The following is a 17932-nucleotide window of genomic DNA, read 5'->3' as shown; positions in this document are numbered from 1 at the left end:
CGGGTTTTGGCGGAGGCAGGAGTGCGTTAAGATCCCAGGCTACAGGAGGCTGGCGTCAGGAAAAAAATCTCCTAAGAGTGGAGCCCTCCAACTAGAGACCAGCAGAATAGGACTTAGAGAAGGGAAGGGTCGGCCAGCATGCTCAGGGGCCCAGAGACGCAAGGGTGAAATGAAGCTGGAGACCAGAACGAGTTCAGTAGAGCTGGCCTACCTGGGAGTGCCCGGGAAAGCAGCTGGGATCCGGTCAGCGAGGGAAGGCCAGGAAGACTCAACCATGACAAAACGCCAGCATCAAAACTAGCACTTACTGAGCGTTTCCTATGTGTGAGCACTGTTTAAAACATTCTACATGAACTGTCTCATCTAATCCTCACAATCCTGTGAAATACGTCTTAGAAAGTTATGAAACTTGATCTGAGGCTTAGAAGCTTCAGGAATTTGCTGAACCTACACATGGTGTGAAATTCCAACCCAGGTCACTCTGACTGCTGGCAGCTGTTACCCGCTTCGCCCTCAGTGGTCCTGAGGATGGGCAAAGCCCCGAAGGGTGTTCCACAGGGTTAGTTATCACACATCGCTCTGACCTGAGTGGAGACACAGGCGACAGGGAGAATGGCTTCAACACGACTCTCCTAAGTTGACGGCAGCCTGAACTTGGGAAGGAGAAATGAGAATGGAGAGGAAAGAGTGGGACTGGAGAGACGTTCAGAAAGAGAATCTCCAGGATTGGAAGGACAGAGACAAGAAACAGGAAAAATGAAGAATAACACTCAAGATATCACTGGTTGGTAAAAGACGTCGGCATCAGGCTTCTAGGCTGCATCTTCTTTAACGAAAATAGCCTCAAGGTAAAGTATTAACCTCCATATTCTTCCATAAGGTTGTACTCTGAGCCACTCAAATTCTGTATCAAATTTTATCAACCATGGTATTTATTAAATTAGAACAACTTTATCTACGTGTAAGAGAGAAAAATGGACAAATAAAGGAATCCAAAACCATGGGTCAAAGAAGGGCAAAAAACACTTAAGTGGGGATATATATCCTGTTTTTTCTAGACACTTAAATGTAATTTTAGAAGTTTCACATTTGGTCTCTATAACTAATGTAATACTTATTTATAATCTATGCGTGTGTGTGTGTGTGTATGTGCGTGTGTCTGTAACCACTTCTGGTCTATATTTTGATGCTACAAATAAGAGAAAATATTAAGAAGGAAATCTGTGCATTTGTAGCTATCTGGGATACTTTCTTTGATAACTGCAGATGCCAACACCTTACCATCTCAACTTCTTAAACATGAGAGAGCTAGAAGTTGGGAAACAAGAATAATCTAAAACCAGTGGCTTTACAGAGTAAACAAATCCTCTGTCCAGAGACAGAGGATTCTGACCAGGCAGGACTCCTCAAACACTTACCTAAGGCAATAACGATGGAACAACGAAAGAAAGAGAAAGAATGCCCAGTCCTAAGAGGTGAGAAAAGAATAAAAGAATATAAATTGCCAGTTATCCTCCATGAAATGAGAAAGGTTATAAATGAGACTCTAACATCTGTTGGTCAAAATTCTCAAGCCCCCAAATAGACCCATTCCATCGACACACATCTTGTATCTCAACACGATGAGCTGTCTTCCACGAACCCCAGCCACCAAGGACAACACAGCATGTTTAAGTTTGGCAAGAAGACTGCAATAGCTCCTGAGAGTTTAAATCTTTTGAATAGGTTTTTACACTATTATATAATGTATAGTCTATGGCATAAGAGGAAAAATAATGTTAACAGAGAAATAAATTACAACAGCACCTCATCTCAGTACGTTAACGGAAGAAAACTATTGATTCTGCTCATAACAGAACTTATGTGCACAAATTACCATTGAGAATTGAGCATAAAACTCCTATCTTTCAAGAAGCATTTAGGGAGCCACTCATCTTAAAAAATCTTGTTCTTTTCCTGTCCCATCACTGAACTCATTTGCATTCTAGCAAATTATGCAAATAAGAACAACTACTGAATGAGTTGTCCTCAAATAGGAGATAGAAAGGGGAGCAGAGAGAAGGGGGGTGGTTCCTGAGGGGATATGATCATTCTAGTTCATAACAAAAATATGTGTCAAATATCTGAGATGTAAAATATGAAAAGAATGCACAAGTTATGTCAAAGGTGAAAAAAATCTTTCAGAAAATCTCATTTGATTTACGTGAATTTTATTTATTTTTCCCTAACAAAAATGTTGTTTAAAAATTTATTAAACTTAAACCTGCATTTATCAATTTTTTCTCCATAAGATTACTGGGGCAGTGCTCACTTTGCAGCACGTATACTAAGATTATTGGGGCAAACTTACTAATATATTGCACTCAAGAAAAAATCTAACGATCATTTTAATAAACATTTACCACTTAAAAATGGATTTTTTGCAAAGTTTGAACACTCCTCTGTACTTAAAGCTCTGCTAGTGCTCACGCAGCTCCCAGATAACTTGTGGGTTTGGGAAGGAAAAAATTAGAGACATTAAAGTTAAGTAAGAGAGAAAACATGGAGACCAGGAAGAACAGCAGGTAAGGCACGTCTGAGGGATCTACACATGAGCGAAGGTGAGAGAACAGGAGTGAACTCCAAGAGAGCAACAAGAACGCCGCCCCTCCCAAACGCTTCCCTTCTGGACACAAAGGAGCTGTTGAAGGGCCTGCGATCCCTAACAGGAGAGGAAGCCCACTTTCAGCCTGCGTGCTGGCCAACTGTGTCAACAGCCTTCTGCTTTAGAGAATGTACAAAGGCAACTATTTTAAAGGCAGCTCTCAGCAAGCCAGTTTAACAGATTTTATAGAACATCATTTTGCAAACGGAAGTAACAGAGCAAACGTGGTTTCGTGGGCAGTGCTGGTGGGGGTGTCACTTGGTCCAACATCTACTGAGGTCAGTTTGGAAACATCCATCAAAGTTACACATATATATACTCTTGTATAAAGCCACAAATGTACAGTTTCATTTTTAGGTATCTATCCAAGTAACACTCAATGCAAAATGACTTACACACAAAGGTTATTCATTGCAGTACTGTTTGCAATAGCAAAACACCATAAACAATCTACACGCCCATCACCAGGCAATGGCCTATCTATACAAAGGAAATTAAACTGTTTCAAAAATGGGCACTTTTTATGTTTCAATATGGAAAGATTTCCAAGTTACATTAAGCAAAAAAGAAAAAAAGTCAAAGCACAGAATGTGGTAGATAGTATTTATATAAAAACATGAAGAGAGAATATATTTTCATATTTGCTCATAAAAGAATGGTATTATTTGAAAGGATCCACAAGAAACTAGTAACAGTGGTTGCACAGGGGGAGGAAAGCTGGGTGACTGAAAGGCAGTAGTGGAACGAGACTATTATTTTGTACATCCATGTATAATGTTTGATTTTGGAACTATGAACATACTACTTTTTCAAAAATGAAACCATTATCTTCGCAAAATAAAAAACAAAGAAAATAATGTTATCAAATTAATCCCCATATGGTCCAATAAAGTCTACCATCTTCCAAGGTAATTGGGAAGACGCCCTAATTCTAACCTTTCATCTCATATAGATGACTAAGGACCCTGAGGATAATAAGGAATGAATAAAGACACCTACCACCATCAACTTATAAAAAATAAAATTTTTTACAGCCAGTGTGAAGTCATCTTCATATAAGAATTAATTCCTTTAACTAAACAACTTTTTGTGTAATTCCATAGGAAACAAAGGATATTAGTTCTCTCTTTGAAATAATTTCTAAAACTCAATTTTATATCAAATATCCATAGAGAAAAAGAGAAGCTTTACTCAGAGAATTGAATGAAGAAAATAATCTCAAAGAGCTATAGACAGGCATAATATGTATAGGTCATGTTATACCTATAGGTCAGAATTTATAATATCCGTATTTTATATATTGAACATGTGAGTACCAAAATTCCATTGTTCCCAAAATAAGAAAAATTCATCTCTAAAAGAAAATAAAAATTTTGCCAGCTTGGGGTCCCAGAGTAATATTATAATTCATATTCATTCTAATGAAAATAAAAATCTTGGAAGTCTCTGAAAAAAAAAAATTTAAAAACAGCTCTCAAACACATAAAATACAGGGCCAGCCCCATGGCCAAGTGGTTAATTTCATGTGCTCCGCTTCAGCAGCCCACGGTTAAGTTCATGTGCTCCGCTTCAGATGCCCAGGGCTTCGCTGGTTTGGATCCTGGCCATGGACAGCTCATCAAGCCACGCTGAGGCGGCGTCCCACACAGCACAACCAGAAGGAAAGACAGCTAGAATATACAACTACGAACTGGGGGACTTTGGGGAGAAGAAGAGGAAAAAAAAAAAGAAAAAGAAGATTGGCAGCAGATGTTAGCTCAGGCGCCAATCTTTAAAAAAAAAAGAAATACATATTCAGGAGAGAATATGAACTATATTACTTTTAATCCAATTGCTTATAAAATATTAAATATAACAAATTGGTTCATTCAAATATTGTTTTTCCAATTAAATGGAAAATTTATCTATCACTTTAGTTATAAACACAAAGAGTAATTTAATATTCTCTGATAATTAAATATTTTTAATATTTAAGTAATTCCGTATGTTTGAAGCTAATAGAATCGATGACTATGTTGGACTTCTAACAACATTATTTCAAGGGGTCTTTTTTCCTCATGTCCCACTAACACCTCAATTAAGGAAGTCACAGCAGCTCCTATCCTCCTTGACCATTACCTCTACCAAACTGTAAACTCAGATGGCATTCCTAGGGCCACTGGATCAACCGACGTAGAGCAGAAATCATTCGGATGCAGAGACTGCTGGAAATAGTCTGTTGGTGCTCACCTTTAACACCTGAAGCCATGTTCAATTATACGACATTCTCAGAGAAAGATCAGAAGTGATTAAATAAATTTGTGGATAAGGAAGGTTGCACTCTCCATCACAGCATCAAGTTTTTCAAAGTAGGAACGTTGTTTTACCTTGACTGATCTAAGAATGTTTTTTCCATTTCTTGGTCCTTTAGTCTGAAATCATTTTCCAGTCTTTTTGCCATACACAGAAGCTAAGTGACAAGCAATGATGCAACCAAACAGCAATGACTCAATAGTATCACTGTGTTTATAAGGTTTATATATATGTTAACATTTAACAGATTTCCTTTGATTTCCCTATAATCTGTAGCTTGTAGTTCATAATTAATAAATATCACAATACCATGTCATGTGGCATTATAAAGTGGTCAATCTAGTTCACCCAACAAAGAATCCACCCATGATACACCGTATCAGAAAACATGAGGGCATTATGGACTCTTTCCTTTTAATTCATTGAAACACTTATTCACCCAAAAATACACGAGGGGTTACTAGGAGCTACAAACAGTAAACAAGACAATGCCTGTGCCATTTTAGTGCATGGAAACAGATATAAACAAAGATAAATTCCAATTCATAAATGGTATAAGGAAAAGATGGTGAGAGAAGAGATCATAATGGAAGACAGCAGGGACGTCACCCTCCTTCAAACATAGTAACTGGGGGAGGTCTCCAGAGGGGAAGATACATGACCTGATACGGGAGAGATAAGAAGGAACCAAACGTGTGAATTGGGAAGGACAGCAAGCCAGGCAGAGGCAACAGCGAGACAAAGGCTTGGAGGGGAGAGTGGAGTGTCAACTGAACATGTATTTGCTGATCCAGAAAGACCTAGTACAGAGAGAGACACACACACGCACATTCATGACCGGGCAGAGAGGAGCTGAAGGCAACAGGCAAGTCCTAAGACTGAGAAGAGATGGCAGACAGACCAGAAGTGAAAAGGGCTGGCTCTGAGAGGGCAGGAAGCTTCCAGGCACGAGGAGGGGTGTCTGAGCACAAACACAGGTAGGTGTGTCACTGCGGTGGTGGGAACACAAGGACACTACTATAAAATTTCTCAGCAGAATATGGAGTCAAGTCACACGAGGGCCAGTTAACGAATTACTTCAGAGAGCACAAGGAATTTCCCGAGGCAGGAAGGGCCTACGCTTCTCAAAAGGCTTAACTTAATTACAATAAATATCAATATTGTAATTTTATCTAACAATTTGTGAATTATTTGCAGAAAAAGAGAAAAAATGGCTCAGTATTCCAATCTTATGAAGTCTGACTTAGTAAAACTAAAAACATTTCAAAGTAATGGGTGCTTATTATAAAGAAGTGTAAATCATATGCATATGTGAAATGAAACTCCAAAGCCCGCCCAGCCCCCACACATCATCAGGTGTATGCTGTGGAACTACATGCTTATTTTAAGCATTCTAATTTCTTTATAATTTGTTCACTATTAAAGAAAGCTGATCTACAATCTCTTTTCAACCATAAGAGCAGAGAAAAAAAAGAAAACAGTGAAAGAAAAAAATGACTCATATCACTAAAATAGCAATTTTTTAGGACTATTTCAGAACCGTGTTGAAGGCAGCTGGAATAAGCCTGTGTAGGGCTGATAAAGAAAAAGTATATCTACCCAGATCGTAAAATTCCAACATTAAAAATGCCTACGTGATCCAATTTCTATAAGCAGGCTTCAGGAAACGGGCAATGAAAACAACATACTGTAGGCGGCAAATGTTAATGCAAACCCTGAACCAGCATTTTGCAAAGAATAGCAGTTCCACTGCTCACAGAATATAGAAATAAAGAAGGAATTTTCAAAAGCAAGCGACATACAGATGGGTGGGAATAAAGAGAGTTAAGAGTATAAAGCACGTATTCTTTTTGTCGTCATATTTAATCTCACAGCTCACAACAAAAAAACTTTAAGACTGCCTGCAATGAAAATATAAAAAGGCCCCCGAGGGCCATCGCTAAAAATGAAAATGTATCTTTATCCACAGTGCAAGCTCTAAACATCCAGTTCAGGCAGCTGTATTCACAGGCAAGAAAACGATCAGCCACTGACAGATTCCCCAGGAAAGTTAATCCACACACCACCAGCTTGTTCACTCACTAGAATTTCTGACTCACTGCCCTGCTGCTTGCGGGCTTTTAGCTCCATAAACCAAAGAAGCAACAAATATGGCCAGTCATAAAGGAACGGGAGGATTGACAAGCACCCCTTAAACAGCTACCTCTCCAAAAGCCAGTGAGTAGCACTGTGCCTCCCTAACGCCATTCATATCACAATGGGACCCAGATGCTTAGCAATGGCCAAGCAGAAGCCCTCGTCAGACAGTCAGCATTCTTAAATGCTATCCTTAGATTTAATGGTATTAAAACCACACATGCTTGCCAAAAACAAAGGGAATATAAAAAATGGACAGACACAGAGATTAACACTAATGTCATTTTTGTGTCAGATTATGTTCTTCAGAAAAGAACCAGAGATGATTTAAAAAGATTAAATTTTATTCTAATTCTGATAAGATGCCATAGAAGCAAGAATCCAATTCTGAGAGGATGATGAGAGCATTAGAAATACACCAGGGAGGAAAATGAGCCAGCCCAGCATACCCAATGGTACTTCCAATATGTAAGGAGGAAATATTACTTGAGAAAAAAAAATAGTTCCTCAATACTAACGGGAGCTGTTGAGTGTAACCATGAAGCCTGTTCTTACCTAAAATAAAGACAGGAAGGAAAGAAGCAACTAATGAGCACCCACCATACACCAGAGACTGGATCTGTATTTTGATACGCAACATGACTTAATCTGCACACACAAAGCCAATGTCTGCCAAACGGAGATCACTTCCCCATTTTGTACACAGTGAAGATGAAGTTTGCAGAGTTTATACAACCTAGATAAGGCCACACACCCAGTGACTTGAGGGTCAGACAAGAGGATCCATTCATTAGAAGGGCTGGTTTCCAATCCTGGCGCCCACTCTCCAGGCTCACTGGGTCTTTCTGCTGCTGAATTTCTGTAAAACACTGCGTGTCGCTGTCCTCAGAAAAGACCACCCAAAGTGGCCCTGCACGTGGCTGGCAAGGCTCCCCAGGAATTAGTGTGTCCTTCACAGAAGACTGTCCACCTGGGCCCCCATGCTTCAGTCCTATCCTCACTTGATACTCCTAGTCCACATTCTTTGATAATAAAAGCTGAAAATGTGTAGGGCTTATGGAAAACAATACGTGTCACACATATATGGGGTGCTTTACTCATCATGTTTTAAAACTCGAATAATTTTAAGACATGTATTATAATAGCAGCCATCTTTTAAAACTCAAAAAATTTTAATACATATTGTAATAGGTGCCATCCTATTAACAAAGCACAAGAAAATTATCTGTTATTGGCATTAATATATCCAGGTGACATGACAATTCTCTTCAAAGGTTGTTTTGGTTTTATTTTTGGTGCTATTGTGAACATGAGAGATTTCTGCTATAAAGAAAATCTCTGGCATTTTACAATTAAAACTAAATGTAATTTTAAAACAATCTTGATGATTTTAGTTTCTACATTTGCTGTTGTTAGAGGTAAACACAAATATGTTTGTTTCTGCACAATTCTGCAAAAGTTTGCCAATTAGGAAATAATATTAATAAATCCCCTTCCTTTTAATAGAAAGCTGTAGAATTTTAGAATCTGGAGGCAGGGGACTTTATTTTTAACCCAATAATCTGAACAGTCATTTGGTTCCTCAGTGTCTATGGGCTAAAGAATTAAAGAATAAACACAACACAACACCTCCCAATTACTCTTTGGCAGCACCAGACCCAACCTTAAGTCCCATTAACGACAGCAGACACCACGAAGCCCCGCCTGCACCCACGTCAGAATTTCTGCAGCTCTTCCACATTTAACAGGATGACCCAGCAGACATTTCGCTGACCAGTGTGCAGCTGTTGTAATCAGATTTCTGAAGAAGCCATCTCCCAATTTGTAATTAAGAAAGTCTGATCATTTCATCTTCTGGAAACCAACTTCTTTATGTTATCTGGATGGTTCTAGGTATCAGGGAAATGAGAAATTTGTTTCATTTAGAAAAGGCTAGGAAGCACTTGGGAAAGAATGACCTTCCCCTACGCAGGCAGATCAGAGGAAAAGCCAACTGTAATGAGACATGTGGAAGCAGGACCGACAGCTGGATCACTCCAGACAGCCGTCACTTTATCACACCAAAGTACAACAGACGAAACCTAGTACCACAATTACTTATGGACTGCTCGCTCATTTTTTTTTAAACAGCCCCCATGTAAAATCTGGATATGCTCAAAAATTCTCCTTCTCTACTATGTGTTTACTCACATCCAAAATAGGCTCTAATTTTTTAAATTCCCTTTTCCCCTAGATCTTCAAAAATTTGGCTTTAATCAAATTTTAACAAAAAGTAAAAATGAAACACTATCATGGAAACTTACTTTTTCCACAATTTGTAAATATACTCATTGTGTATCATGTGAATATTAGTTATAATGCATAAATATTTTCAAAAGTTGGGTATCAGAATAAGCAATGTTGAACTATTCTTTTCTGAGAATAAGACAAATGGTAAGCATTTATTCTCTAGCATTATTTTATTTAAATATGTTTTCGAATTAACATTCAGCTATTTTCTAATTCTAACATCTAGGATGCAACAAATACAGGCTAATGTAGAAAGAAACACTGTCCTCATATTAGCCCTCTTCATCGCAGGAAAAATAAATGATCAGAGTTCAGGAATGTTCTGCATGAAGAAGTATGAAGAAAGAGCATGATGGCTGCAGGTAGTGACAAAAGCACATAAAATAAGGGAAAAGGCACTGGCTTGCTCCTAAAACTCCTGGTTTGGAGACTGTGCGACTTGACACTGGATGGTTGGTCATGAGGCAAGGGTTCAAAGGTGAGGGGAGAGCACATTCAATGTCACACTTGAATTGTGTCATCACCAAACATCTAAGGTAGTTTTCCTCAGTTTGCCTCCTGCAATGTAACTTGCCAATTAAATGAAGTTTTTGCTTGATGGAAAGAACCCTAAAACATGGTTTTTCTCTAAAGGTCAGGGCAGTCATGCCTCCAGGACAGAGCAAAGTGGCGGCTCGAATGCTCGGCGCACCTTCTTGCTATTCCAGTTAATTGGCCTCATGTCTGTTCACCAAGACATGGCGGTGAAAATGGCAGGCTACCAATTAGATTACATTTCCCCTAAGGTCCCGCTACTTTCTAGTCCTAAATTCTTCCAATCATGTATTGTAAAGTTCCTGCCTCTCCTTGTGTGGAATTTATTAGTTGCAATAAACTGTGGGGATATAAGAACAAAGTCAGCTTATGATCTATCATCTGCCAATATTAAATTACAGTCTATGCAGAGCCATGGAGGTGGTAATGGTTAAAAGCAATCCAGATTTCTTAACACATTGCCAAATATAAAAACTAAGGGTTTTGTTGCTTTTTTTGTCTCTTGGGTCTCAGAGTCAAAATTTCAGAAGTATGAAAACTTTCTCTAGGCAACACAACCACAGCTAAATAGTTTTCCAGTCCTTTTTGCTTCCGCTGAGAAATCACAGAAGGAAGTCACAAGACTGACGTAAGAAAAGGATGCTCTGTGAAAGATGCGCGGTCCTCTTCCTTCTGATATGAACATGAAGTAGGACTCACCCACAGGCTATGCTGAGCAAGGTAAATTAGTCACTGAAAAGCAAGACCAGGCTTTCTGGAAATCCCGTTGAGCTTGACTCCTAGTGCATCTTGGTACAGAGTTCCAACAGGATGCATCGCCCACCTTTGGTTATAGAAGTGAACAGTGGGCAAGGAGATCCAATATCCCCCTATGTAGGATCAATCCCACAAAAAGAGAAAGACACCTGCAGCTTCCAGAGGCCCCGCTGGCTCCATGCTGTCACACACTCTTTTGTCCTTTTCATCCCTACTGTTTATTCCCACTGGCAAAGCTGATATGGCCCTAACTGCCTTCAAAAAACAGAGATAATGAGAGACAAGCCCTGCAGCAGGAAATAGAGCCAAAACAAAAGCACTGGAGGCATACGAAATCTAGAACTCTATGACCTCCTCCGTCCAGACGGCAAACCTGAAGGAAGACGGCCATCAGCGCCACTCCAGTGGTCACAAATCATCCAGGCAGAGTGGGGATTTTTTTTAACCATATAAAACATTCTTTTATCTAGGTGATGCCATCCTCTTTATTATATTTTTAATGGCAAAAAACTAAGGACAAAAAAAGCCACTGAAGAGATATCAGGCCATTAAAATCAGATGACTCATGGAGAATAGTTAAAAAGAATAAACCTACAATTAAATGTGAATAGCTGGACTAGATTTCCACTGTATCCAGTATAACCCATTGGTCCTCTTCTGCCCAAATGATTGTGCTTACTTTTAGCCAAAGTTTTAATATGGGTTATCTTTTGTTTTTGCCGTTCTTGCCCTCTTAATAAGATTTCAATCTAGGTAATTATCCTGCTGATGTGAAATCATCAAATTTACTGAACAGATCATCATTTTTTAAACTTAAACCAAGGAAGATGATGTTTTCAGGCTCAGGAATCAATTAGCTAATGTCATCTACATTAGACATCATAGACTAAGAAAGTATTTGTTGCTTAAAAACCTACTTATCATGGAACAAATACTTCCAATAATTTCAACAGAAACAAATCAAAGTTTAGTCTTTGAAAAAAAGAAGTGTTTGTGTGCCTTCTCAGTGCAATCCCTTTTACTCAAAAAGAAACTATTTTATACCAAAATCACAAAGAAAAACTATACTACTTTCTTAAAAACAGATCTACACCTGCAATAGTGAAAGCGATCTTTTTAGAGTATAATTAAATGTATCATATTTTAGAAACTCTGGGCTGCCAATTTTTTCCTCCTAATCTTGCAATAAAAATGGACATCTTTAGCATATTTAGCTAACTGTCTCTCCTTCTTGCTTTAACTGAACCCTGACTGTGTTCAGGGGGATGAGCAATTGTGTGAGCCATACCTCCACCCCCCAGCTCCGGGAGGTCAAGCTCAATTAGTCTATACCAGCGTGGGCAACTTTTATTCCCTCCAATTTGGAAATGGGCAGGCAAATCATGCAATTCTGGACAACAACGCACAAAGGGGCATCTTTTGGAGGGGAGCGGGATGAGCTTGTGGGAAAGGTTTATTTGCTTTCCAAAAGAGAGGCCAAGAAGAAAAAGGCACTGTTCCCCTTGCTCTGTTCAAGAACGTGATGGTCGCGGCTCTGGCAGGAAAGGACAATCCTGAGCACAGAGCCAAGGAGCCTCTGCAGAGCATTCCCAGAAAAGATGGAGATTCGGATCCTCAAAGTGGTCACTGAGCTGCAAACTGAATCCTGAACTTCCCTTCTCCCAGACATTTTGACAAATGAGTAAGGAATATTTCCTTATTGCACAATCTAGGTTTTCTCTTATTAGCAGCCAATTTTCTTCTAACAAATATATTAAGACACACGGAGTTTTTCTGGGTACCTGGCATGATTCTCACCCTTTCACAGGAACTACCTCACCTGATAGAGCAACCGGATGAGGCAGGTTCTCTGACTATCCCCACTCGATAAATGAGGAAACTGAATTCTGGACACATTCAGCAACATGCCCAGATCTCACATATGGTAAATAGCTGGTAACCAGCTAGTCTGACTCCAGGCCCAGGCTAAACTATCAATCTTAGAAACATTTATTTCAAAGTGATCTTGAAATAACATCAATTAGTGGGAAATCTGTATTATTTTGAGAAAATTGTGTTTTTCCTAAGTAGAACTTCCAAGGTTCTTTCATTGTTTAAAATTACTTCCATCACACAATGTTTGTATGCTAACATTTACTATATGATAAAAATTAGTCCATTTGTCATATCATCAGTGGTATCAATGGCAAACTGTTCTCTTTTATTGTTTCATACTCAAACACCCCACAGACACAAAATTATTTTGGGAGGTTTACGATATAAAACAGACTCAGATGAATTAAGTAAAACGTTTAGGATTTCTTTATACTGATATCATTAATCTAAATTGAAAAACAGTTATTTCAGTATCTAGGCAACAGAATTATTAATAATTTTAGAAGTTACTGAAACAGATGAACAACGAAACATTCTCTGAGTACTCACCTAGTTTTCCATCCATGTGGACTTTCTTAAGAAAATAACTAAGTGACGAAGTAACCAAATAAGTGGGTTTTTAATATCAAAACTATTAAAACTACAAAGGAAACTCTGTCACTAACAATAAACAATTAAGACTTTTAAAAAACAACACTGGAAGAATTTGTTTTTTGTACATCGAACTTACCAGATAAAATTCTCAGTCTTCAGATGCAACAAAGGCTTCTCTGACAGTGACGGAACAAGGGAGCACACTGTCCTTCCTCCCAAGACAGGAAGCCATGTTTACAGGAGTGGTAAACAATTCTAATTTCATGAGTTGTAGGTGGCTACCCTGCAGAGCGAGCTAAGCAACTCTAAAGACATAAACCTAAATAGGTCCTTGACATTTATTAAAGAAGTCCCCAAACCTGACAAAATCATCTAAACTCTGAGACAACACTATAGCATACATTTCTCTCATAAAGTGAAATCAGGTATAACAGAAAATTTTAATTTGCCTCTTCAGACCCTTTAACTTACTTCCTATCAATGAGAAGAGTCCATGGGTGGTCCTGCAAGTCTACTCATAAACTGCATTATTCACTGCCGATATCTGTGCCGCAGCAGCATAAGAGGCTCTAACGTCATGATACTTCAGAATCTACAGCAAATATTCCTAACTGCTTAGGAGAAAGCTTTGATCAGGGACCACCCCAGAAATATTCCACATTTATGTTAGACAAACTCGGACACAGGGCCTGGTGGTAGTTAACTAAAATGTGTTAGAATAATTTAACTTTAGTCATCACTGTGATAGAGGGAAACATCTTTGGGGTATTGGCTAGGAAGTTATACCAATGACACATGTAGAAGGATTCATTTAGGTTACCTGTTCTTGCTTCTCCAGCCACTTGTCCACCATTGGGTGACTGGCACTCAGAGATGAGCGAGCATTGTCTCTCTGAAATTGGTTAGACCAGTTACTAGTATCCCGTGGGAGGCTTCTGTAGTTTTCATCTTTCTATTCAAAAAGAAACAAAAAGTTGTCTTGTAAAAACCAGACCTTGCAAATTAATGATGCACCTGGTTTTTCATAAGTAGCAGAAAAATGACTCTACATATTTAAAATATTTTTTTCAAGCCTATACAAAATTGCTGATTGAGGACATTTCACCCAGATCAGACCTAAGAAATGTAGTCCTATGCCTAGGAAAAGACAGTCTCATGACTGGAGCAGGGAAAGTAGCCATAGGCTTACACACACTATAGACGAAACCATATACACCTTGCACTCCCTCCCGAATCAACCTCCCTGGGCCAAGTATATGCTCCAGAAAATGAAACATATCTCTACGCAAGACTTCCACTATCTCTCAGTTACAGCATTTTCTCTTTTCTTCTTCTTCCCAATCTTATAAGGTTGTAAGCTATTTTCTATTAATCACCAAAAATGTTTAAAACAAGGAAGACTAATGAATCTACATATTATTTAGATCCTTGTTTTCTGACTTTGCACAAGAGACTTGAGACTCTGGGCTCTTCTGCGACCTACTTCACAAGCTAGTTGTAAGCATTAATTCAAATAGCAAGTAAAGAAAAAAACTAGTCTATCCCAATACATGGTACATAACAGACACATTAATTGTTCACTCCAACACACTTATGACAAGTGGAATCTCTACACAAACACCTAGTTACTTGATAAATATCTATTTAATATACACCAGAGCAGCCAAATGCTGATGGATAGTTCTTTCAAATAATAACTTATAACAACTTGCTTTGGCTTTTGGGCTGTACGACTTAACTTCAATGTTCTAAAAAGAAATGAGAAGGCTAGGATAAGGTGGGGAAGTCAAATAAATAACTAAATCTAAATATCTCTTACAAGAACAAATTAAAAATGTTAACCTCACTTGGACCCACTTATATCAGTGCCCCACTTTAAGAGAAGTACCAAAATACTCTCCTTAATAATTTTGTTAAGAGTAGTCTGGCTGTAAATATCTCACACACAATTGATACTTATCCTTCATTACTTAAACCAAATGAGCAGTGAACACAAACACAGAAAAGTGTATAGGTTTGCAGAAATCAGGATACTGATTTCTGTTTCTTATGATTTCCATAAGAGAATAAATCTTTGGAATGAATTGATGGTCTTGGACCTATGCCAATATCGTGACATATGAACATTTTTTTATCTATAAATATTTACCAGTATAAATTTTAGCATGAAACTCTACACATTTTTTTTAGAAATTAAACTACAGAAAATAAACTTTAAAAACTCAACAGTACAATTAAACATTTGCAGCAAATACTTCCTAGCAGAAATCCTCTGTACATTTCTGGTTACTGCAGCTCAAGAAAACCTCCATGCACCATACCCAGAGTGCAAGGGAGATGCTCGTAAGACTGGGATGCTGCTGCAGGTGCAGGGATCAGGGACTGACCTCGCTCACAGGACCACGGCAAGGGTGAAATCAGCAGAGGACACAGACAAAGTCTAAGAAAAGAAGCAAGCAGACGGACAAACTAAAGCTCACTGTGTCTCAAAACGCTAAGAGCCCTCCTCAAAACCTGAGCATGATAACTCCAGATGAAAGCAAAGCCATCTGTTTCTCACCATAGTCCATAAACTTACTGATGAGTAATTCAAATAAGTTGTAAAGGGGAGAGAAATTTAATAATGACAAAACCTTAAACGTCCACGGAGAAGAAGGATCGGAAGTGTGGAGAAGCACAAGGACAATTGTTATGTTGAGGATCTTGAGGCAACTACCGTTGGCTAGGGACCTGGCTTTTCTATTCATTTTCTACCATTTCTACCATTAGGAGTAATTATTACACTAACTCTTGACTTTGAAAATGAATAATTAAACAAAGTATTTAAAATCTACCTTGTCTTTCAGTAGGAATTGTATTTCAGAGAAACCAACAGTGTCAGTCGATGAGCAGAAGCTCGTCTTTTCAGATGAACGTCAAATAATAGAAGTAGAATAATTAATAGATTTAGAAAAGTCACCATTTTCAGCACCTAATGAAATAATTCATTCAGGCAAAGATAATCAATGGATGCTAAAATTATTAGGTGAAAGTTGATGGCGAACTGCACGTCTGCAGAGTGACAAAATGCCACTTGCAAAGAGAAAAATATATCTTTAACACGAAGAGACTAGATGCCACAAAATTCTCACTTCTTGGTGTCTAGAATCCAGTACGCTACTGGTACGTCCTCGTGATTCCTTTCCAATCTCCATTATTCCTCTTCCCTTAATTGGTCCTGGTTGTCTCTCTATGGACTGCTTACTAGTGTCTCCCTGGACACGCTCAGAAAGCAGACAATTTCAAACCCTCCTTCCTGACCCTTCTAGGCACAGGTCCCACCACTAACCTTTTTCCTGAATTCATGATCTAAGTTTCCAACAGGATGTCCCAAAGTTACCTCAAAGTCAATAGACCAAAGTGAAACTCGCTTCCCCTACCAATTCTGGCAGCCTTCTAAAATACATTCATGATCCTCTTCGCCCCTTCTCCCCACAGTTGCTAGGTCTTGTTAATCCAATGTGCCTTACCAAGATTTTACACTTCAGCTATCACCCTAGCTCAGAATCAACCTGTCTCTCATCGGAAACTATCACAGTGGCCTTCTAACTACACACTGGCTCAAGCCTTATCCACTCCAACAATGTTCTACGGCCCTTCACACAGCGATTTCTCTAAAGTGTATGTGAGATCACATCACACCTGGGACAGGCGCTGTAGGCCGATCAGAGAAAATCACCGACAACTGTGCTTGCTATGCCACATGCCTTTCACCTTCACTCACCATATTTGAGTCTAGACTCGAAATGACATTTCTTCCATAAAAATACCATTCCTCATCAGCCAGTTAAGTGCTATGTTCCCTAATTCTCACTAGAACTAATAACGTCATGCTTTTTTTTTAACCACTATATTCTAATTTTACTTCTAATTATAGTTATAACTTGTAATTTAGTTAATTTTTTAACAGTTTTTCTTTTCTTGGTGAAGAAGATTGGCCCTGAGCTAACTAATCTGTTGCCGCTCTTCCTTTTTTTTTTTTTCTTCCCAAAGCCCCAGTACATAGTTGTATATCCTAGCTGTAGGTCATTCTAGTTCCTCTGTATGGGATGCCGCCTCAGCGTGGCCTGATGAGGGGAATGTAGTCTGTGCCCAGGATCCGAACTGATGAACCCAGGCCATCGAGGCAGAGCATGATAACTTAACCACTTGGCCACGGGGCCAGCCCTTTAGTTAATTTTTTAAATTGCTATTTCCACTCTTACAGTGAAACCTAGGCAGAAGCTCACCATCCACCTTTAAACTGAAGCTCTTAGCTCCGTGGCCTACATCAACGTGGATGGCTTTTTATTGAATATTTGTTATGTTTCCTGTTTTTACATGGTTTTAGAATCCCAAAATTTTAAAAAAACGCTTCCATAAATTGCTTAAAAAATCGATAAAGCAATGCTTTAAAAAGGTGTCAAAAAAACTTCAACGACAATGCATTTTCACTGAAATACAATGACTGTACTTTTAGATTTATACTAAATGATATGTATCAGCGTTATATGCCTATTTTAATTTAATGTCACACCAACAGTATACAATGTCTGCAGAAAATGTGATGATTTCCAATTGCATCTCAAAAGCAGTGTGACATTTCTCCATTTACATCAATTATGCCACGTAATTCACGCAGCAGGCCCCTACAAACGAAACATATTAAGGTAAATAAGGGCTAAAGATCAAAAGATCTGTCCTTTAAAAGTCTACCCAAAAGATTCCACAACTTTATATTCTTGGAATCAAGTTTCAGTAGTTAATTGACAAGGAAAATAAAACTGATATGAA

At 38.6% G+C, this 17932-nt stretch overlaps 1 protein-coding gene across 33 annotated transcripts in view; it reads right to left on the bottom strand.

Moving 5' to 3' along the window:
* The window catches only part of PARD3 (par-3 family cell polarity regulator), a 612530-nt gene that overhangs the window by 291969 nt on the left and 302629 nt on the right, over positions 1–17932 (bottom strand). For 28 of the 33 annotated variants that reach the window (XM_070501252.1, XM_070501261.1, XM_070501246.1 and 25 more), the window contains one exon: positions 13941–14072. The exons of the other annotated variants lie outside the window; for them this stretch is intronic. In XM_070501252.1, coding sequence (XP_070357353.1) covers positions 13941–14072 — 132 coding nt within the window. The remainder of the gene's footprint in view (positions 1–13940; positions 14073–17932) is intronic. 33 annotated transcript variants of the gene reach the window in all.

This window comes from Equus asinus, chromosome 29 (genome assembly GCF_041296235.1).
Source record: "Equus asinus isolate D_3611 breed Donkey chromosome 29, EquAss-T2T_v2, whole genome shotgun sequence".
Taxonomy (NCBI): Eukaryota; Metazoa; Chordata; class Mammalia; order Perissodactyla; family Equidae; genus Equus; species Equus asinus.
The sequence above is the reverse complement of the archived record's forward strand: the minus strand, read 5'-3'. Positions and strand labels throughout refer to the sequence as shown.